Source organism: Acanthochromis polyacanthus, chromosome 1, assembly GCF_021347895.1.
Source record: "Acanthochromis polyacanthus isolate Apoly-LR-REF ecotype Palm Island chromosome 1, KAUST_Apoly_ChrSc, whole genome shotgun sequence".
NCBI classification, from domain to species: Eukaryota; Metazoa; Chordata; class Actinopteri; family Pomacentridae; genus Acanthochromis; species Acanthochromis polyacanthus.
The window spans coordinates 36,067,087-36,089,298 of NC_067113.1; the positions used below are offsets into that span (position 1 = coordinate 36,067,087).

Sequence of the window (22,212 nt, forward strand, 5' to 3'; positions counted from 1 at the left end):
AAACTTCCTGCCTGACCTCCTCAGATCAGCTGATATCTGCTGGAACTAAAGCTGTTGGCTTCATGCATGAATATTTACAGACCGAGGGTTCTAGCACATTCTCGAGCCGAATATTTGGATATTCTTCTTTATTTGGACCCGAATCTGGACTATTTTATTTATCATTTTATTTATCATTCTGAACAAACGGAGTCATTTCAGAACATTTTTGAGTCATTTTGGTCTCACTAAGATGTTTGTCTGCTGGACTGATGAAGTTCTGAGGCTCAGAAATGATGGATCAAGTCCATTAAAAGTGATAAATGTGGACCCACCTCTATGAGCTTCAAGGAGCTGGATGAAGGTAGAACTCTGATCTTTAATAAAGTTACTGGAGGTACAGAACCAGGAGGTTGTGGTGGAGGACTGGTTGGTTTGTTCATGCATTGATCAGGTTCTTGTGGACCTCAGGTGACTCTGGTTCTTCTGTCCTTCAGGTGGGATCGAATCCAGCAGCTGAAGGATGAAAAAGGTCACGAGCTGCTGAGTACGGCCGACGTCCAGATGTTCCTGCGGAGCTGTGAAGAAGCTAAAGCCCAGCTTCAGTCTCAGATGTCCCAGATGAACGCCGTGGACGTCGGCTGCAGCTCCTTCACTCTGCAGAACGAGGAGAAGAACCAGAGCCAGGCCCTCAGAGACATCCAGGTCCTGGAGGGGAAGATCTCCTACCTGAAGAGCATCGCCAAGATGTGAGTGTTCTTCCCTCTGTAGGGCTGAAGCAGGGTCTCTGTGGGTCTGCAGCAGAGTTCAACAGAAAAGTAGTCTTTGCTAAACACATTTAATATTATCCTCAACTAAATAATTTGGTGTTTATTTGTTGACAATCCCCTGAATAAGGTCCAAATATGAACAATCAAGCCCAAAAATCTTCATCCACAAAACAAATTTAGATTTATGGTAACTTTTTATGTTCAGTCGTGTGATGTCACAGTTTTGAGTCATTCACCTTTTTGTAGATTGTTTTTGGCAAATATTCTTTCAAGTTTACAGGTATTCAGGACAATTTTTTTTAAATAAATTTGGGCTTTTGAGTTATTTTTTATAATTTCCAACATTCGTTTTAGTGAGGTTTACAGTAAATTTTGACTAATTTTGAATGTTTTCTGGCCACTTTTTGTCCATGTGTGACACTTTTGTAACTTTAAAAGTTATTATGGAGGAATTTCAAGTAATTTCTAAACACTTTCTAGTTATTATGGGCGTCTTTTGTCTCCTGTGGTGATCCTCCATCATACATTTTAAATTTTGATTTTTAGTGAATTTTTATGAGACTGTCACAGTTTTGAGTCATTCAAGTTTTTTATTTATTGTTTCTGACATTTATTTTTCAGGTATTTGAGACACTTGTTGTATTTTTGGGCATTCATTGAGTGATTTAAAAGATTCAACACTTTTTAGTCAGATTTAGAGTAATTTACACAGAAAATGTAAACTGACATTTGTGATGTAAATTTAAATTTCCATAAAACATGCATGTGAAATGTCGCTGCTATTGTTTGTCAAGCCTCTTTAAGGACCTAAAAGAAGCTGTCAATATTTCTGTTTTCTGTCTTGACGGAAAACGTTTGAACGATGAAGTGACATTTCTAGAAAGTGGAATTGAGCCTTCTTCATGTCTGCCAGCTGAAGTGTGTGTTTGTTAAAAGAAGCTGCAGAGTTTGATGGACCTGCGAGTCCCTGATGACGGTTTTGTGTTTTCCAGGAAGCAGGACTGCAGTCCAGCAGAAAGTGCCGCCATCATGGAGGAGGTTCGAGGTTTGGAGGCTCTTCTGAAGCAGGTAGGATTCACTTCTTCATCTATGGACTGGAGGAAAATAGGTCAGAATTTACACCGTTAGCCCAGGAGCTGCAGCAGGTTATTAGTTAGATCTTGATCACCAACTCCTCTGGTAATTAATTAACCGGTTTGAGCAGCTTTGGAATGAAAAACGGTCTAATACACACGTGGACAAAATTGTTGGTACCCCTCAGTTAAAGAAGGAAAAACCCACAATTCTCACTGAAATCACTTGAAACTCACAAAAGTAAGATGTTTGTCTATAATTTTTTTTCGGATGTCCTGGGACAATTCTCTCCTTCGCTTTCTGTTGTCCATGTTCAGTGTGGTACACACCTTTTCACCAAACAGCAGGGTGACTACTTGTCTCCCTTTAAATAGGCAGACTGACTGATTATGAGTTTGGAAACACCTGTGATGTCAATTAAATGACACACCTGAGTTAATCATGTCACTCTGGTCAAATAGTTTTCAATCTTTTATAGAGGTACCATCATTTTTGTCCAGGCCTGTTTCATTAGTTTGTTTTTTTAAATAATTATGTTAATCAACAATTCAAAAGTAATGGCTGTTTTTGATTATTTAATTTTCAATAAATTTTTATTTATTGTTACTTTTGTGAGTTTCAAGTGATTTCAGTGAGAATTGTGGGTTTTTCCTTCTTTAACTGAGGGGTACCAACAATTTTGTCCACGTGTGTATCTGCTGCTTGCACTTTTCTTTCTACTTCTGTGACAATAAACTGAAGATCTTTGGACAAAACAAGACATTTGTCAACTCAGACTAAACAGCTGATCGGCTAATCCAGGAAATAATCAACATTTACTGCATTATTCAGTTAGAGAACCCTCTTCAAACCGTTCATAAAGTTCCAGACAGAATATATTAATGATTCCTGATTTTTAGCTCTGAATTAGTCGCCTCCAGCAGGTTTTACAATCAGGATACATTTTTGTCAGATTAGTTGTCATGTGACGTTCAGATGGAGATTTTTGTATTTCAGCAGATTGGAGACACTTTTCTCTCTCTTTGGGACCATTTAGAGACCAAACAGCTGACTGATTAGTACAGAAAATAATCAACAGTTACAGTATTAGTTAGTTGGAGAAACCTCTTCCAGTCATTTATAAAGTTCCAATGTAAAGCCAGACAGAAAACGTGAATGAATCCTGATTTTTAGCTCTAGTTTATTGGCGGTTTTTGTAGCTCAGCAGGCTACAGACTCTTGTCTGTCTTTGGGATTATTAAGAGACCAAACAGCTGATCGAGTATTCCAGAAAATAATCGACAGCTTAATTATGAAACTGTTCTTAATCTTTACTCCGTGTGTGTTTAAAGTGCAGCAATACTGACGGTTGTTCCTCAGGTGAAGCGTCGGGCAGCAGACAGACAGCGCCACCTGGAGGACGCCCGCCGGCTGCAGAGCTTCCAGCAGCAGGCCAAGGAGCTGCAGCGCTGGGCGGGGTCGGTCCAGGAGCGCCTCCTGCAGGAGGAGTCGGCCGGAGACGTGGCCTCGGCTGTAGCTCTGCTGGAGCAACACCAGGAGCTGAGGCTGGAGATGGAGGAGCAGAGGAGCAGGTGGAGCTGAAGACACAAAGAAATACATTCAGTTAAAGCGGTCAGGTAGAGAGGACGGTTAGAGCAGGCAGTTTCTAGAAATAAAACATGTACTTCAGGATGTGGGGCATCTCTGGGAATACTCAGTTTGATTTTAAAATTAACTGTTTTTAATATAAGACCTTCCAAAAAAAAGTTTTTTCTTGCAGCAGATTATTTAGGTAGATTTTTTAGCATTAGCTTCTTTTTTTTTAAAATATTTTTTTGAGGTTTTTGTGAGTAAATTTGAATATTTTAAAGTAGCTGTACATGACCTTCAAGTAATTTAGAATCATCTTTTAGTTCTTTTGGACAGTTTTTGTATTTTTGGACAGTTATTGAGTTATTTTGCACACTTCAGAACAAGTTTGTAGTACTTTTCAGAGTTAATTTGGACTGTTTGTGGACTCTCAGGCTGAAGGAGATGGAGAAGTTGGGTAAATCCCTCCATCAGGGTTCGACCGGTGGCGTCGACATCCAGCAAACCCTGAAGGAACTCGGCTCTGATTGGTCCGAGCTGGACAGGCTGTGGACCAATAAAAAGCAGCGTCTGGAGCAGGGGGTGGAGCTACAGAGGCTGAACCAGGAAGGAGATCGAATCGAGGCGACGCTGTCCGGACACGAAGCCCGGCTGAGGGTCAAAGACGTCGGGGTGAGGACGATGCTGAGAGTGCACCACTAAATGTGAATCTGAACAGAGCTATTGATTGATTGGTGTTGATCGATGCAGGACTCGGTGGACAGTGTTCACAGCCTGCTGGGCCGGCAGGAGGAGCTGGAAGGTCTCCTGAAGGCTCTGGACCAGCGGGTGGACAACTTCAGCGAACGCAGCAAAGAACTGATTGACCAACAGCACTACGCTGCTAAACAGTAAGGAACGGAAACATCTGGAAGGCAGAGTGTCGTTTAGTTTGTGAACGTGTTGAGTTGATTTTAGATACTGACCATGGATGGATGAGCAGATACACATGATAAAAATAATAATAATTAAGTTTAATTTATAATGCACTTTACATTTGAAAACCAAATCTCAAAGTGCTACAGATAAAAACATCAACGTAAAATAACATCGCTCTACATTTTGTTTCTTTTCTACAAGTTAACCGTTAATTCAAAGGCATTGTTCTTCAAAGAAGTAAAGATTTTATTAGACTATTTTGCAAAAAACTTAGGCTCCCATAAAGAACTGAAGGGATGTCATTACACATTAACTGAAAACTACAGACCGCTCTGCTTCCAAACCTTTATGCTTTAACATGGTCCAAATGTGTCCAAAATGACTCAGAAATTGTCTGAAGTTACTTAACCCTTTAAGCTTCAGTCAATTCCAGCCGTTTTCAGTACAAAAAATCGCTAATATTCTATTTTTAAATAAAAAAAATTACGAAAAATACAGGGAATATTGGACGGGCATCGCGAGGTGCATTTCCGTGAAAATGACCGATTCGGGGATTTTATACCGACTTCAGGACATGTTTTGGATCAAATATTTTACTGGCTTGTGTCATCTGATGTAAAAGGTTGGATTATGGCCGTTTTTTATGGAATCTTTTTTTTTGTGTGTAATAATAAACCCGGAAATGTGAGTCGCGCTGTGTGCGTTGAAGCCGTGTATAGAGAACGGATGGATGGATATTTGTTTTTGTCGGACAAATGTGTTTTTCTCACCCGCTGTGGTAATCACATCTGAAAGTGGTTTATACCGGCGGATTCATGAGAATCTAAGCTTTCCATCGGTGTATAGTGTTTGTATAATCGTGTTTGCAGCCGTCGGACATTCTTGAAATTCCTATGCAAATTAGTAGGTGTACCACCGGCGGTACACTGAAGCTTAAGGGGTTAAATCTGTTCAGAATGAACTGGAAATGATCAAAAATGAAATGAGAGGGTCAGAAGCAGAGTGGGCTAACCCACAAACAATCTGAACTAAGTTTTATATAATTTCTGTAATACTTTATTGCTTCCAAACCCTTATTGTCCAAGACGCTTCAAAAAGGATCCAGAACTACAGAAAAGCTTCCAGAAAGGATCTAAAATGATACAAATTTGTTCCAAATGAAATGAAAAGTGTTTAAAATGTCCTGGAAAAGATCCATGATCCAATGAGGGTTAGAAGAGGCATCATTCTGAACAGATTTAAGTCATGTTTGGACTATTTTTGAGTCATTTTGTGAAGATTTTTGTCATTTCTGACAACTTTTGTGTAATTCTGGACAAATTATCTGCAATTTTGGATAATTTTCAATTCATTTTAGACCATTTTCATGTCAATCTGAACAAATTTTTGTCATTTTAGATCATTTCTGGAAAGTTTTCTGTAATTTTGGATAATTTTCAAGTCATTTTGGACAAATTTGAAGTCTTTGGATGATTTTTAAAGCATCTTGGACAAATTTATTGTCATTCTGGATCAGTTCTAGTTTTATCTTCTGAGCGTTTCGAGCCTGCTGCTGTCTCCATCTTTGTGTACGGTTACCGTGGTTACGGGCGTTGTTGTGGTCTTTCAGCATCAAGGAGCGCAGCAAGAGCATCCAGAAGGCCAACAAGAGGCTGAAGGAAAGCAGCAGGCAGAGGAGGAACCTGCTGCTGGCCTCCAAGAAGTACCAGGTACCTTCATCTTCAGCAAACCCACTGAAACAGCCTCACATCTTTAACTTCACTGCTCTGCATCGTTTCAACCGTCAAAATAATCTCATGTCTTAATTTCTTTCTGTCATTTTGGGGCATACCGTCAGTTCTCTGGTGTTTTGTGCTTCAGGAGTTCCAGAGAGACGCCGAGGAGCTGCTGCTGTGGATGGAGGAGAAGTTTAAGGTGGCTGAAGACGAGTCGTACCGCGACCCCACAAACATCCTCAGGAAGCTGAAGAAACACGAAGCGGCCGAGAAGGAGATGCAGGCCAACCAGGTGTGGCTGGACAGACTGGTTCAGGTAAACGGACGCCCTCTGGTTCCAGTTTAGTGAAGAACTTCTGCCAGCTGCTTCTCTGATGGTCCATCTAACTCTTACTGCGTTCAGCTGGGACAGGAGATGCTGGCTGAGGAGCATCACAACAGTCAGAGCATCAGCAGGACGTCCTCTCTGCTCAGCAGCCGCTGGAGGAGGCTGCAGGACAAGATGGCCGACAGAGGAGACAAACTGAGGCAGGCGGGGCAACAGGAGCAGCTGATGGAGCTGCTGCAGGTAAACCACTGAGAGGAGGAGGAGCTGGGTTTAGTATTATAGAATTAAATCACTGTAGGACCAGGGGGTTTGCAGATAGATGTAGACCGTTTAATCTGTATTTACAGTGTACACCTCTGCACTTCTGAGTGGAACAGTAAAATATTTCTTCCAATTAATGATCAAACATTTTGTCAAGACATTTTTGAAAATTAAGGTTCTAGGTTTTAAAAAATGGACAAAATTGACTAAAATTTGGTGGAAAATTTCTCAAAACTAATCCACAACAAGCTAAGAATTGTTTAAAACGAGTCAGAATCTGTCCAGAACTGGCTAGAAGTGTACAGCATAACTGAAAATCATGTTCTTTGATCAGATGAAAATAACTGATTCGGGCTCAGATGGAGTCCAGATGTTTGGTGAGAACCTGACCAGGACCAGCACAGTGGATGGATGGATAGATATAAACTTTATTATCAGATCAGAGACCCAAAATTTGTTTTACGTGTTCGGCGGCTCCGCCACCCACAGACACAATAACACATTTAGCAGATAACGTTAACATATAGGACCGTTGTCCACTTTAGTTTGGTTTTGTAGATTGAAGTCTAGTTTTAACTATTTAATTTAACCCTTTACGCTTCAGTGTGTCGTAGGTGTACCGCCGGTGGTACACCTACTAATTTGCATAGGAATTTCAAGAATGTCCGACGGGTGCAAACGCGATTATACAAACACTATACGCCGATGGAAAGCTTAGATTCTCATGAATCCGCCGGTATAAACCACTTTCAGATGTGATTACCACAGCGGGTGAGAAAAACACATTTGTCCGACAAAAACAAATATTCATCCATCCGTTCTCTATACACGGCTTCAAAGCACACAGCGCGACTCACATTTCCGGGTTCATTACTACACACAAAAAAAAATATTCCACAAAAAACGGCCATAATCCAACCTTTTACATCCAGATGACACAAGCCAGTAAACTATTTTGTCCAAAACATGTCCTGAAGTCGTATAAAATCCCCGAATCGGTCGTTTTCAAGGAAATGCACCTCCCGATGCGCGTCCAATATTCCCTGTATTTTTCGTAATTTTTTTTATTTAAAAATAGAATATTAGCAATTTTTTGTACTGAAAACGGCTGGAATTGACTGAAGCTTAAAGGGTTAAGGATGGACTGATGGACAGAGGAGTTTCTTAATCGGATGCATGGTTCTGACAGTGAAGCAGGAGGTGGGAGTGAGATGATCTGGAGCTGAATGAGGGGAAAAGGTGCTGATGACATTTCGAGATGAATGTCTGAGAATAAACCAGAATACTGTCTGATGAGCCCCAGAAACAGAGTCTGGAAGAAGAGGAATATTATGAAGAATAAAGTGAAACTACAACCTGGACATCTCTGGGTACTTTAAAGTTGCTCTGCTCTCCTCAGGACGCCAAGCTGAAGATCGAGGCCATCCAGTGGATGCTGAACAACGCCTCCAAAGGTCACGACCTGCGCTCCAGCCGACAGCTGCTGAAAGTGAGGCTAACGTTGAAGCAGCTCTGTGTCTTTACAGTGAACGGTCTTTAATAAATGCTGTCTGTGTTTGCAGGAGCATCAGCAGCTGGAGCAGGAGGCCAAGGAGCTGGCGGAGAAGATCAACTCCATCGTCAGCAGAGCTCAGCATCTGGCCTCCAACCACTTTGACTCTCACAGGATCCTGCAGGAGACGGACACGTACCTCACTCTGTAAGTTCGTCTGCAGCTCCTCAGGCTGGAACTGGCACTGATTTTAAATATCCGCCTCCAGTAAAGTATCTTCAGTCAGTTGGTTTCATGTTGATATTTAACCTGCAGTAAAACCCCACAGGAGTTAAAGTCTGCTCTGTGCGCCTTCAGTCGTTCTTATTTAGTAAAACAGGATTTTCAGAGGGTTCAGGTTCTCTGCAGTTTAAAAGCTCCACCGTAATAATCAAATATGAAGTTAAACAGTGAAGACGAGGAGGGAGGAAGTGGAAGATAATTCATCTTAGATTCAGCAGAACCCCCAAACCAGATCCGTTTGATCCACTTCTCATAAATAATAGTGTTGATTTTTGCTGGTTCATTCTTTCTTTTGTGTTCTTTTGTTGCTCTTCATCTGTCTTTGTTGTCTTTAAATATATGAACATCCAGAGACTCTGTGATTGATTAGAATTGACTGCTACTGTTTTTCTTTATTCTGCAAGTTTTGAGTTATTTTGAATAATTTTCACTTCATTCTGAACCGATTTCAGTAATTTTGGACAATTTTTGAGTCATTTTGGGAAATTTTTTTATCATTTCTGACAACTTTTGTGTAATTCTGGACAAATTTCAAGTCATTTTAGACAAATTTTGAGTAATTTTGGATGATTGTTAAAGCATCTTTGACAAACTTTGTGTCATTCTGCAAGTTTTCAGTCATTTTTAATAATTTCAGAGAAATTCTGACTGATTTGGGATAATTCTGCAGTAGTTTTAGATCATTTCTGTAATTCTGGACTCATTTTCATGTCATTTTGGACACATTTTGAATACTTTTGGGTTGTTTTTGAAGCATCTTGGACAGTAAAGGTTTGGAAGCAGAGTGGTCTGACCCGCTTTAGTAGTTCTGGAGAAAAATTAGTTGAAAGTTTAATCTTTCCAGATCGTTCTACCATTGGAAGCTCCACTGTAACGCTGTGTTTGGGTTGTGGCTCAGACCTCTGGACTTCTAACCCCCTCAGTTTATCAAATAATTTGCTTTCCTTATATAAGGGGTTCAAGGAGACATTTAGAAGCTGTGAAATTTGAAGAAAGTTGTTTTTTAAAACCTAATTGAAATGAATGAAAATGAATTGTGTGTTCCGTTTTTCAGGTGTTTCTTAATTTTACTTTAGATGTTTAGAAAGTGGGTGACTGCTGTTTGTTTTCTTTAATCGTTGTAAAAAGGTTGTAACAGTATCCTGTGTGGTGTTAAAGTCTGAGCAGACGGTCGATGGGGTTGAGTTGCTGATTTCTGTGCCGCAGGTTCAAATCCCTGCAGAAGCCTCTGGACCAGCGTCGAGCTCAGCTGGAGGCGTCGGTGAAGCTGTTTGAGTTCTATCACGACGTGGATCTGGAGCTCAGCTGGATCTCTGAACGGGTTCCTGCTTCGGTGTCTACAGGATACGACAAATCTCTGGCCGGAGCCACCAGCCTGATGCAGAAACACAAGGTAGAGGCCAGCTTTCAGGAGCTTAGTGGCCGAGGAGGGTCCAGTTTAGAGTGTTTGTTCATCAGAACAGCTCAGTGGAGGTTTCTATTCTTTAATGAGAACTGTGTGTGTTTCTGTAGGAGCTGCAGGCTGAAGTTAACGCCCACAGAAAACATCTGAACCACGTCCTGGAAAAAGGAAAACGTCGAGCTAAATCCAGCAAATCAGACTCTGAGGAAGTGCTGCAGAGGTGGTTTTATTCCGTTTCCTTAGCGTGTTATGAGCATCAGTCTTCACTTAATCAACAAGAGCACTGATTCTACATTTAAAGACTGGTCTTTATGCAACGCTGTAAACTAGGGCTGGTCTGAATGGCAGCTTCTGGACTCCCAGTTAATGACGAATATCCGAATGTTCAGCTCGTCCCTGGGAGTGGAAAACAGCCTGTTGTTTGTCTGACAGTGTAGATCTGTGCTGCTGTTTCAGGTGCAACCACCTGAGTGCAGAGTGGGAGGAGCTTGAGGAGGCCTGCAGCAGGAGAGCAGCTCACCTGTCCAAAGCCATCACCAGAGAACAGGTGAGACCAACCAAGACTCAGTGAAGCTGTTACACACTGGTCAGTTTATTAGTCCTGGTGGTTTTCTCTCTCTGGTTTCTGGTCTCTGTGCTTGTGTTTTGCGTCTCTTTATAGTCTCGTGTCTCTTTGTGGTGGTTTTAAATCTTTGTAGTGATTTTGTGCTGGTTTTGTGTCTCTAAAAAGAGACTAAAAAGTGGTTTTGTGCTGGTTTTACATCTCTTTGTAGTGATTTTGTGCTGGTTTTGTGTCTCTTTTTAGTGGTTTTGTGCTGGTTTTACATCTCTTTGTAGTGATTTTGTGCTGGTTTTGTGTCTTGTTCTGGTGTTTTTGTATCTGTTTATGGTGTTTTTGCAGGTTATTACAGTTTTGAGTCTCTTTGTTTGGCATCTTGTGTCTTTTTGTGGTATTCTTTTAGGGTTTCTGCTGTTATTTGTGTTTAATAGTGTTCTCTCAATGTGTGTGTAGCTTCTGCTGGACTGCTCAGAGCTGGAGTCCAGACTCACCGAGATGCTGAGTCTGGTGAACACCGAAGATTACGGCAAAGACCATCTGGCCACGCAGAGTTTGATCACCAAACACCAGGTAGGACTCTGATCTGTACTCTGACCCACAGTGGACCTCTGAGGGTCGATAAACATCAGTCTGGTGGCTCTGCAGGTGTTGGAGGGCCAGCTGGAGGTCCTGGAGGTGGAGGTGGAGGAGCTAGGAGACCAGGTGGACCAGGCTCTCCAGAACTGGAGCCTGGAGGAGCTCAGCAGACCTTCTAGTCGGGTCAGCAGCCTCCACCAGGAGCTGCAGCACCAGGCAGCCCTCAGGTAAACCACTTCACCTGGACCTAAAGACCAACAGGTCCAGATATCAGGAGGATTCATTCAAACCTCTAGCTGTCTGAGCTGCTTGTTTCTGTCATTTTGGGGCTGAGATATGAAATGACTTTCACCTCAGCTTCTGATTTTACGCTTAATTTTAACAGTTACTCCATTTTTCTGTCTTTCTGTGGTCATTTGAATCTGTTTGTGTTTTTAGTGAGTTTGAATCTATTTATTCTGTGGCTGTTTTGTCTCTGTTTAAAGCATTCACGTCTTTTTGTGCTGGTTTTGAGGTTTCTGTCATGGTACCATTGCATCTCATTTATTAATCTTTTATTTTTGTGTCTCTTTGTAGTAGTTTTGAGTGTCTGTGGTTCTCTTTGGGTTCATGTGTTGTTTCTGTAATAGATTTGTGTCTCTTAGTGGCTTTCAGTGTTGTCATGGCTTTGCTTCTTCTTATGGTATTCTTATTTAAATTTTTTTGCTGTTGTGCATCAATTTCTGGTGTTTCTTTGCCTATTTGGGTAGATTTGTGTCTTATTTGGTAGTTTTGCTTACTTTTATAGAACTTCTCAGTGTTTTTGTCAGTGTTTTGAGTGTCTTCGTTGTTGTTTTGTGTCTTTTTATGGCCTTTTTTGAGTCTTATTGTCAGTGTTTTGAGTATCTTTGTGGATGTTTAAAGCTCTCTGTTGTTGTTTTGAGTCTCTTTGTAGTAATTTTGTGTCTGTTTTTAGGGGTTTTGTGCCGTCGTTGATGATTTTCTCTTGTTTTCATGGCTTTAACAATAAATCCCACCACTGCAGTGACCCGTAGTTGTGATCAGTAATCCATACACTGATTTCATTAGATTACTGCTGTGACGACCCTCCACCTGGACACCAGGTGTGCCTGTTCAGGTGCTGAGGGTCGTCAGCTGATTGAGCTACACCTGGTGTCCAAGTGGCTCAAACTACATAAAGCCTCCCTCATTTCCAGCGTCGGGCTCTCTGACAGGAGCTGCTTCCTTCTGGAGCTCCAGCAGCCTGGGTCTGGTTTGCAGTCTAGTTCTGGTTTGGTTGGAGGTCTTCAGTGTGTCTTTGTTCACTTGGTTTTTACTTCAATAAAACCTTTTTTTTAGTCGCCACCCTGTGTTGTCTCCCTGTTTCTGTTGCAGCGTCAGAGCAGAGTTGTAACACTGCTCATAATTATATTTACATCTGTTCACTGAGACGGTAGAGGACGGTCTGGAGCCTTTTTGGTTTATCTGCTTTCTCAGTTGTTTCCTACCTGAGTGTCCACATTTCTCCTGTCAGGGGTCAGAAACTGAACGAAGTCCTTCATCTGCACGAGTTCAGACGAGAAGCCTCAGAGTTGGAGGACTGGATGAACCAGCAGAGACAGACGGCAGAGTCTCAGGACCTGGGCAACGACTACCAGCATGTCCAGGTCACACCTCCACACAGTCTGACTGTAGTGTTTTTAATGGCTCATTAAACTACTGGAGGACGGCTGCTGGTTCCTGTTTTAACTGTAATGCAGCATCTAATGACCATCAACAGTGTGTGATGAGCGTCTAACTGTGTCTTCTGTGTCGTTTCAGCTGCTTCGTGGGAAGTTTGAAGGTTTCCTGAAGCAGCTGGAGGTGGGAGAAGATCGACTGCAGGCCTGCAGCGACTCGGCAGCTCGACTGATACGCAGCAAACATCCTCAGAGTTCTGCAGTGAAAGACGCTCTGCAGCAGCTCAGGTGAACAGAAACACAAATTTATAGCCTACTTTGCAGGGTTCTCGCCAGCGCATTTCAGCGTAACGGCCCGTCACGCTGTCGTAACGGCCCGTCACGCTGTCGTAACGGCCCGTCACGCTGTCAGTTTAAAAGATTACGCTGTGATTAGGGCCTCTACGCTGTTATTTTGACAGATAACGCCATGTGCGTTTGTTTTTATCGACTGGGTGCCTATCTAGGTTAATTTATGGCTCCCCACCTCAGCCGTACTCTCCTGTCGATTGACCCGTTCCCGTCTAAAATTAAGAGTCGCTTCCAATCTCGGGGTTACTATTAGCATGTCTCGGTTGTTTCCGTGATGCCATGTATGGTGAATAGTGACCTAAATCACGAGCATTTGGAGCATCTGTGTGACGCTCATTGGCTGACATCTGGGCCGGCGAGATTTAATGAAGGATATTGCGCATGCATGCGGGAGGACCTGCCGTTACGCTGTAAAAAATCCTGGTGAGAACCCTGCTTTGTTCTTCTCTCTGTGGTTGTGTTGATGCCGGTGGTTGTGTTGGTGCTGGTGGTTTGGACCCTCCAGAAAAACGCAGACAAAAATCCTTGATTATGCCAGCGCTTGATTTAGACTGTCGCCAGGTCGCCGCGAGCGCCGGGAATGATAGGTTGATGACATCATACAAAGTGGCTGCCTCCATGAAGAAAACATGATACACGGTTCAGCTCGATCGAGCGCTGGTTTTGGACGGTCGCCGGGTTGGTGGTGGTTGTGTTGACGCCGGTGGTTGTGTTGATGCTCGTGTTTTTGTGTCGTAGGTCCAGCTGGGAGGATCTAAAAGTCGTGGCAAAGGAGCGTCAGGATCGTCTGCAGACAGCTGAGGAATGTCACCGATTCTACAGAGACCTGAGCGACGCTCTGACGCTCATACAGGTATCTGGACATTCAGTGGATGCAAATTTAAACGGTTTCTTTACTGTTATCCGGCCTTGTTAACAATAACTGATTAAAATGAATTAAACATGATGTTCTTCTATCTGCTGGTTATATTACTTCTGTCCACTGCACTGCAAAGAAAGGATTTTTAAGGAAAACAAACTCTGGTTTCTAGAAAAATTTTCTTATTTTTAGCCTAAAAAAGACAATCTCGACAAGCATGGCATATAGCATGGCAGTAAATAAGCTGTAACTTTATTACTCTGTTCACGACAGGTAGACCTCAGAATTATCCTCCTAGCTGATCTGCATGACGGAACAACCTTTTCATTGTAGTTAATCCATCTGCTCAACTGGAACTGATGCCTGTAAATAAACTTCACATCTTCATTAGTTGAGGAAACCTGTCAGTATTTACTTTCAGTGCTGAAAAGATGCTGTTCGTAAACGTTGGCAGCATTCCGCTGGCAGACTCAGCTCCTGTGTTAGCCTTAGCCTTAGCTAGCTAGCTAAACTGCACAGCCTTTTTCCAACTCGATGCCACAGTTAGCAGTTAGAGGCTCCACCTGGTGGAACAAGCAGGTACTACAGCTGATGTATAACACTTGCAGTGTGTTTTATCCAGGAAAATGTTTTCAGCTGATTTTAAATATCAAATGAACGGGATCGGAATGGAGGCAGTAATCAAACCTTAAGTATCTCTTTGTCTGTAGGAGCGACATAAGAGCATCCCCGACGACGTGGCGAAGGATCTGCGAGGAGTGATGTCACAGCTGAGGAAACATGAAGCTCTGCTGCATGAACTGGCCACCACCGAGGAGCAGGTAGGAGATGATGGATCGCAGCAAATCTTCAGGTTGTCTTATATTCCAGACAGTTTCATGCTGTTTAGTTTAATGAGAGATGCATTATGAGCTCTAACCCGTTAAACTTCAGTGTCCCGCCGGCGGTACACCTACTAATTTGCATAGGAATTTAAAGAATGTCCGAAGGCTGCAAACGCGATTATACAAACACTATACACCGATGGAAAGCTTAGATTCTCATGAATCCGCCGGTATAAACCACTTTCAGATGTGATTACCACAGCGGGTGAGAAAAACACATTTGTCCGACAAAAACGAATATCCATCCATCCGTTCTCTATACACGGCTTCAACGCACACAGCGCGACTCACATTTCCGGGTTCATTATTACACACAGATGAAAATATTCCACAAAAAACGGCCATAATCCAACCTTTTACATCCAGACGACACAAGCCAGTAAACTGTTTTATCCAAAACATGTCCTGAAGTCGTATAAAATCCCCGAATCGGTCGTTTTCAAGGAAATGCACCTCGCGATGAGCGTCCAATATTCCCTGTATTTCTCGTCATATTTTTTATTTACAAATAAAATATTAGCAATTTTTTTGCACTGAAAATGGCTGGAATTGACTGCAGCTTAAAGTTAAGTAGCATTAATGCTGCTAAGCTGGTGAGTCCGTTTAGTCAGTCTTTTAGAGTCAGTCAGCAGTAAAGACGTTTGCTTGTTTGTTTTGCTGCCTTCAGAGGAAATGAATTCAATAAAAACAGACACAGAATCATTTTGTGTTTGGTTTATTAACGTCTTAATGTCTACAGCTGCAGGAGCAGTTGGACGCCGTGGACCTCGTCCTGGATCTCTGCACGCCGCAGCTGAAGCTCCGCCTCCAGGAAGTACAGCAGGAAGTGGTGGAGAAGTGGGAGGAGCTCCGACTTCACACTGAACGGAGGGAGGAGGAGCTTAAACTGACCTGTCAGAGATACACGTTCCTCAACACAGTAAGGTTCCTCAAAAACACAATGATGTGGAGCATTTTGTTCCTTTTACTGGTAGTACCCTTATGATGGGGTTTTGAATCTTTATGTGGACATTTTGCGTCTTCATGTGGTACTTTTGCAGCTTTGTGTTGTTTTTCCAAGTCTGTTAGGTAGATATGGACCTTTTTCAGGTAGTTTTACTTCTTTATGTCATTGTTTTGCATCTTAATGTGGATATTTTACATCTTTTTGATGTAGTTTTGTATTTTATGCCGGCGTTTCCATCTTTGTGTATTTTTTCATCTTTAATTATTGGTTTGCATGTCTGTTGAATGGTTTTGGCCCTTTTTCATGTAGATTTGCATCCTTATGTGGTACTTTTGCATCTTATTGTCGATGTTCTGCATGTTTACCTGGTAGTTTAGCATGTTATGGTAGTTTTGCAACATTTTATGATGACTTTGCAACATTTAGCAGTAGTTTGGTATCTTTGTGTAGTTGTTTTGCATGTTTTTTAGTAGTTTTGCATCTTTTTGATGTAGTTTTGTATTTTTGAGGACATTTCCATCTTTATGTGGTTCTTTCATCTTTAATTGTTTTGCATGTTTACCTGGGAGTTTACATGTTTGTATGGTAGTTTTGCATCTTTTTTACTTTTTTTTTTTTTTAAAAAGGAAGAAAAAAAGTTTTGCATCTTTTTAATGTAGGTCTGAGTTTTTATGTGGACGTTTTATATCTTCACGTGGTACTTTGGCATCTTTTTGTTGTTTTTGCTAGTTTCTTTGGTAGATATGGACCTTTTTCTGTTAAGTTTTTTTGTATTGTTTTGCATCCTTTTATTACCTTTCTTAGTTTATTTGGCATTATTTATATTTTACAGTAATTAATGCTTCTTTTCACTCAGATACCTGTGTAATAATCCCTACATGAGTTAAATCACGTTAGCTAATACATGTGTGTAGGATTTATTGTTCTGTGCAGCTGAGGAGGTCTGTCAGAATGTAATCTGTTGACTTCACTGTCGTTTTTGGTTTGGCTAATAAAGTTGGTGACCTCTCCTCGTCCAGGCACAGGACTTCCTGCTGTGGTGCAGTCAGCTGATCGGCTCCATGGCGGCCGAGGAGAGCATCAGCGACGTGGCGACGGCCGACCTGCAGCTGGCTCAGCACCAGCAGCTGTGGGCCGAGATGGAGGCCTGGCAGGAGACCTACCAGCAGGTTCTGGACATGGGAGAGGAGCTGCAGAAGCAGGATCGGAGCGACCGCAGGGAGGTGAGCAGCAACGTTCTGGATTCTTCCAGAACAGCGTTTCATTTAAAAGTACTGAAACAGAGAATGTTGAAGGTGGTTTCAACTTAGTTTGGTCAAATTTTTTGGTCATTTTAGAGAAGTGTCAACTTATATTGGACAATATTTGAAAAATTTTGCACAACTCTAAGTCATTTGAACAATTTTAACTATTTTTTATTTCTTTTGAGTTCCTACGTATTTTTCGGCAATTTTAACTTATTTTAGACAATTTTTGTTTGTTCTGGACTATTTTTTAATTTTAGCATTTTGTCATTTTTGGACAATCATAAGTCACTCCGAGCAATTTTAGCACATTTCGGTCTATTTTCAAGAAATTTTGGACACATTTTTTCACTTTCGGACCAAACTGAGTCACCTCTGTGCACCATTAACTCTTTTTGATCAAATTTCAACTCATTTTGGTGAAGTTTTGAATCACTCTGGAAAGGATTTATGTCATTGGGGTGAATTTTGAGTCACTGTGGATGATTTAAACTCTTCTTAGACAACCAAACGTCAAACTGAAATAACTGACTGTCCTCGTAACGCTCCATGAGATTGATCCACCAGCATGTTTAACTGCTGGCAGAAGAACATGTCAGAACGTCTATCTGTGGTCGTTTAGGTGCTGGACAAGCTGGAGGCTCTGCAGGGAGAAAGAGACAAACTGGAGGACCACTGGAAGAAGAAGCAGAGCTGGCTGGAGACCGTTCACCTGGAGCAGATCTTCTACAGAGACATCAGCAGCATGGACAAGACGTCCAACTCACAGGAGGTATGTCGGCCTTCATATTCTACAGGTTCTCTGTGCTGTTAATGGTGATAGAACATAGTTGTAGTTATTTTGAATCTTCTTGTGTTGCATCTTTTCTGGTAGTTTTGCATCTTTATGTGGTAGTTTTGCATCTTTTTGTGGTAGTTTTGCATCTTTATGTGGTAGTTATGCATCTGTTTGTGGTAATTTTGCATCTTTGTGGTAGTTTTGCATCGGTTTTGATTAAACCTATCCTCTGTGTCCACAGATCCTGTTGCAGAGCAGCACTCTGGGAAACACCGTGGACGAGACAGACGGTTTGATCAAACGCCATGAAGCTTTTGAGAAGCTACTGGGCCTGCAGGAGGACAAGGTTTGTCCTGAACCTGCAGCTCTTTGGATCAGACTGGAGGAACCAGATGTTTTGTTGTTGTCATGGTTGCGGCTCCTCTAAGTTCTTCCTCCTGTATCTGCTGCAGATCTCCTCTCTGAAGGATCTCGCCGACCGTCTGAAGAAGCAGCTGAGCAAAGAGAAGAGTGGGCGGGTCAAAACCAGACACAGAGCTCTGCTGCAGAGACGGGCCAGGATCAGAGAGCTGTCCGTCAAACGCAGAGAGGAGCTGGAGCTGTCCAGGCATCTCTGCATCTTCAGCAGAGACGTCGCCCAGGTAACCAGCCCACCAATCAGACGAGTCTTTTAGTTGGTCTTAGTAAAAAAAAACACGTGTGAACCCACCTGTTGCCTGCCAGGCCGAGGAGTGGGTGTCTGAGCGGATGCAGAAGATGGCGGAGGACGGAACAGCCGACCTGAGCAATCTGCAGACCAAGATGAAGCTGCTGCAGAAACATCAGGTGTTTGAGGCAGAGATCCTGGCTCACAGCGAGATCATCGACTCAGTGCTGAAGGTAAGATCATCATGGAGAGAATACAGGTGTTCTACATCTGTTGGACCCTCAGAACATCCTACCCTCTAATGCTACATTTACCCTCTAACGCTACATTTACCGTCTAACGCTACATTTACCCTCTAATGCTACATTTACCCTCTAACGCTACATTTACCCTCTAACGCTACATTTACCCTCTAACGCTACATTTACCCTCTAACGCTACATCTACCCTCTAACGCTACATTTACCCTCTAACGCTACATTTACCCTCTAACGCTACATCTACCCTCTAACGCTACATCTACCCTCTAACGCTACATTTACCCTCTAATGCTACATTTACCCTCTAACGCTACATTTACCCTCTAACGCTACATCTACCCTCTAACGCTACATTTACCCTCTAACGCTACATCTACCCTCTAACACTACATCTACCCTCTAACGCTACATCTACCCTCTAACGCTACATTTACCCTCTAACGCTACATTTACCCTCTAACGCTACATCTACCCTCTAACGCTACATCTACCCTCTAACGCTACATTTACCCTCTAACGCTACATTTACCCTCTAACGCTACATTTACCCTCTAACGCTACATCTACCCTCTAACGCTACATTTACCCTCTAACGCTACATCTACCCTCTAACGCTACATCTACCCTCTAACGCTACATCTACCCTCTAACGCTACATTTACCCTCTAACGCTACATTTACCCTCTAACGCTACATTTACCCTCTAACGCTACATCTACCCTCTAACGCTACATCTACCCTCTAACGCTACATCTACCCTCTAACGCTACATCTACCCTCTAACGCTACATCTACCCTCTAACGCTACATCTACCGTCTAACGCTACATTTACCCTCTAACGCTACATCTACCCTCTAACGCTACATCTACCCTCTAACGCTACATCTACCCTCTAACGCTACATCTACCCTCTAACGCTACATTTACCCTCTAACGCTACATCTACCCTCTAACGCTACATCTACCCTCTAACGCTACATCTACCCTCTAACGCTATATTTACCCTCTAACGCTATATTTACCCTCTAACGCTACATTTACCCTCTAACGCTACATTTACCCTCTAACGCTACATTTACCCTCTAACGCTACATCTACCCTCTAACGCTACATTTACCCTCTAACGCTACATTTACCCCCTAATGCTACATTTACCCTCTAACTCTACACTTACCCTCTAACACGACATTTTCCTCGGGTTCTGGTCCTCCAGGCCGGTACCGAGCTGGTCTCCCTCCGCCATCCTCAGTCCAAAGAGGTAAAGAAGAGCGCAGCGACATTGGAGCTCCACTGGGAGGCGCTGAAGAAGGCTGTGGCCACCAGAGGAAAAGCTCTGGAGGACAACAGAGACTTCCTGGAGTTCCTGCAGAAGGTGGAGGAGGTGGAGGCCTGGATCAGAAACAAGGTAGTGGAGCAGTGAAGAGCATGGATCAGCGTCCATCCAGTTCTGTGATACGTGGATCTATGTTGCGTATTTCTGTTCTGTGTGTTCAGGAGGTGATGGTGAACGTTGGAGATGTTGGGAAGGACTACGAACACGGAGTTCAGCTGATGAAGAAGCTCAGCGAGTTCAGAGGGAGTAAAGACGGGGTGAGTTGCTGAGCTCAGACCTTGATGATCTTCTGTGGACTCTTGACTAACCACCTGATGTAACGTCCAGGAGGTGACGGTGGATGACGCTCACATCACCGCCATCAACCGGCTGGCGGCCCGGCTGGAGAAGAGGCAGAGCGCCGAGGAGCTGCAGACGGTGAGGCAGAGGAGGCAGCAGCTCAACGACAGGTAAGAACACCTGGACGGACGCCTCACCTTCAGATCCTCGGCTCCCAGTCTAAACATCTCCTCTCCTCAGGTGGAGCAAGTTCCACGGAGATCTGAGCAGCTACAAGAAGAAGCTGGAGGGGGCGCTGGTGGTCCACGACCTGATCAGGGAGCTGGAGGAGGTCCGAGACCGAGCCAACGAGAAGGTCGGTCACCTGGTCTGTCTGATGTGGAGGGTTCTGGTTCTATCTACAGGGTTCTGGTTCTATCTTAAGGTTCTTCTGCTGCGTTTCCAGATGCTGCTGCTCCAGGACCAGGACTGTGGATCAGACGTGGACGGTGTGGAGAACCTGATCAAACGCCATGAGGAAACGGAGAGAGAAGCCGGCGTGATCCAGGAGAGAGCCAAGGTGTCCGATTTTAAAGTTTGTTTCAACCAGATTTACCGAGTAATAAGAGGAGTTACAGGCGAGTTTGATGACCCCCCAGCTGCCTGACGCTAATGCTAAGCTAGGACTTTGTTTTAGTTTTGTCTTTGTCTAGTTGTTTTGAATCTTCTTGTGTTGCATCTTTTCTAGACTTGCATCTTTTTCTGGACATTTTGCATAGTTTTGTGGTTGTCTTGGATCTTTTTGTGGTAGTTTTACCTGTTTTTGTGGTTGTCTTTCATATTTTGTGGAAGTTTTTTGTAATCGTCATGCGTCTTTTTGTGGCTTTTTTTGCTTAATTTTGTGGTACTTTTGCATCTCTTCTCGTTTTGCACCTTATGGGTGTCTTGGATCTTTTATGTAGTAGTTTTGTGTGTTTTCATGATAATTTTTGCCTTTCTTTGAGGTTGTTTGGCATCTTTTGTGGTAGTTTTGGATCTTTATGGATCTTCTTGGGTCTTTTTGTGGTAGATTTGCACCTTTTTTGGGGGTTGTTTTACAACTTTATGTGACAGGGTTTCACTTCTTTTGTCAGTTTAGTATTTTATTGTTCTAATTTTGCTTGTTTTGTCTTTTGTTATTTTTACAACTTCATGTGGTAATATTGCTTGTTTTTATGAGAATTTTACCTATTTCTGGTTTTGTATCTTTTTATGATCGTCTCAGATCTTTTTATGGTAGTTTTGCAACTTTTATGCTTATTTTTAACCTTTTTGTGGACATTTAGCATCTTTTTATGGTCCGTTTGCACCTTTATGTGGCAGTTTTGCATTTTTTTGTTCTCCTATTGTTGTGCTAAACTTTCTGCTCCAGTTTTAATTAAGTCAACAATAATGTATAAAAAAAAGTTATGTTTACTAAATTAAAACTATTCCTTTTTCCAGAAGACAAGGAATTTCCATCCCCTATGAAGGTCATTCACTCAGATTCATTTTTGTGACCTTGAGGAAGTCTTAATTTATTTTTTTAATGCGATACCATAAAATGCATAAAAATCCGTTGTGGAAACACCGCTAATGACTTTCTGACTCCCACCTCTGTAGTCTCTGGAGAAAGACGTCTCTGATCAGCTGAAGGCTCGGTCGGTGCTGAGCGACAAACTGAAGAGCAAACAGAAGGAGGTGCAGAAAGCTCTGAAGACTCTGGATCAAGAAGTCAAACACCGGTAGCTCCTTTATTACCAGCAGAAACCTTCACTTTATTTAAGCATCGCTCATCTTTAAAAATGTTTTCAGTTACAGTTTATTAGACTGCACTGATGGACGTTTTGTGTTCAGGAAGGAGAAGCTGCAGGAGGCTCACCAGCTGCAGCTCTTCAAAGCCAACCAGCGCCTCCTGCTGGAGTGGAGCCTCAAACAGAGCAGCGACATGTCAGAGAAAGGACTCCCCAAGACCAGAACTGAGGCCGAGAGGCTCATCGTGGAGCACCAGGACTGGAAGGTGAGACCAGAAGGTTCTGGTTCTGCTGGAA

At 42.7% G+C, this 22,212-nt stretch overlaps 1 protein-coding gene across 2 annotated transcripts in view; it reads left to right on the forward strand.

Annotated features, from left to right (window-relative positions):
- Positions 1-22,212, forward strand: part of sptbn5 (spectrin, beta, non-erythrocytic 5) — a 68,671-nt gene that overhangs the window by 15,602 nt on the left and 30,857 nt on the right. For both annotated transcript variants that reach the window (XM_022211960.2, XM_051944467.1), the window contains 32 exons: positions 477-728; positions 1,742-1,817; positions 3,183-3,394; positions 3,827-4,064; positions 4,143-4,282; positions 5,920-6,019; positions 6,171-6,341; positions 6,429-6,593; positions 8,014-8,103; positions 8,177-8,313; positions 9,595-9,781; positions 9,901-10,010; positions 10,247-10,337; positions 10,803-10,919; positions 10,995-11,152; positions 12,439-12,571; positions 12,726-12,871; positions 13,673-13,787; positions 14,504-14,614; positions 15,417-15,596; positions 16,643-16,846; positions 17,490-17,639; positions 17,887-17,991; positions 18,098-18,286; positions 18,369-18,524; positions 19,766-19,957; positions 20,047-20,142; positions 20,213-20,334; positions 20,405-20,519; positions 20,610-20,723; positions 21,785-21,906; positions 22,019-22,181. In XM_022211960.2, coding sequence (XP_022067652.2) covers positions 477-728; positions 1,742-1,817; positions 3,183-3,394; positions 3,827-4,064; positions 4,143-4,282; positions 5,920-6,019; positions 6,171-6,341; positions 6,429-6,593; positions 8,014-8,103; positions 8,177-8,313; positions 9,595-9,781; positions 9,901-10,010; positions 10,247-10,337; positions 10,803-10,919; positions 10,995-11,152; positions 12,439-12,571; positions 12,726-12,871; positions 13,673-13,787; positions 14,504-14,614; positions 15,417-15,596; positions 16,643-16,846; positions 17,490-17,639; positions 17,887-17,991; positions 18,098-18,286; positions 18,369-18,524; positions 19,766-19,957; positions 20,047-20,142; positions 20,213-20,334; positions 20,405-20,519; positions 20,610-20,723; positions 21,785-21,906; positions 22,019-22,181 — 4,657 coding nt within the window. The remainder of the gene's footprint in view (positions 1-476; positions 729-1,741; positions 1,818-3,182; positions 3,395-3,826; positions 4,065-4,142; positions 4,283-5,919; positions 6,020-6,170; positions 6,342-6,428; positions 6,594-8,013; positions 8,104-8,176; positions 8,314-9,594; positions 9,782-9,900; positions 10,011-10,246; positions 10,338-10,802; positions 10,920-10,994; positions 11,153-12,438; positions 12,572-12,725; positions 12,872-13,672; positions 13,788-14,503; positions 14,615-15,416; positions 15,597-16,642; positions 16,847-17,489; positions 17,640-17,886; positions 17,992-18,097; positions 18,287-18,368; positions 18,525-19,765; positions 19,958-20,046; positions 20,143-20,212; positions 20,335-20,404; positions 20,520-20,609; positions 20,724-21,784; positions 21,907-22,018; positions 22,182-22,212) is intronic.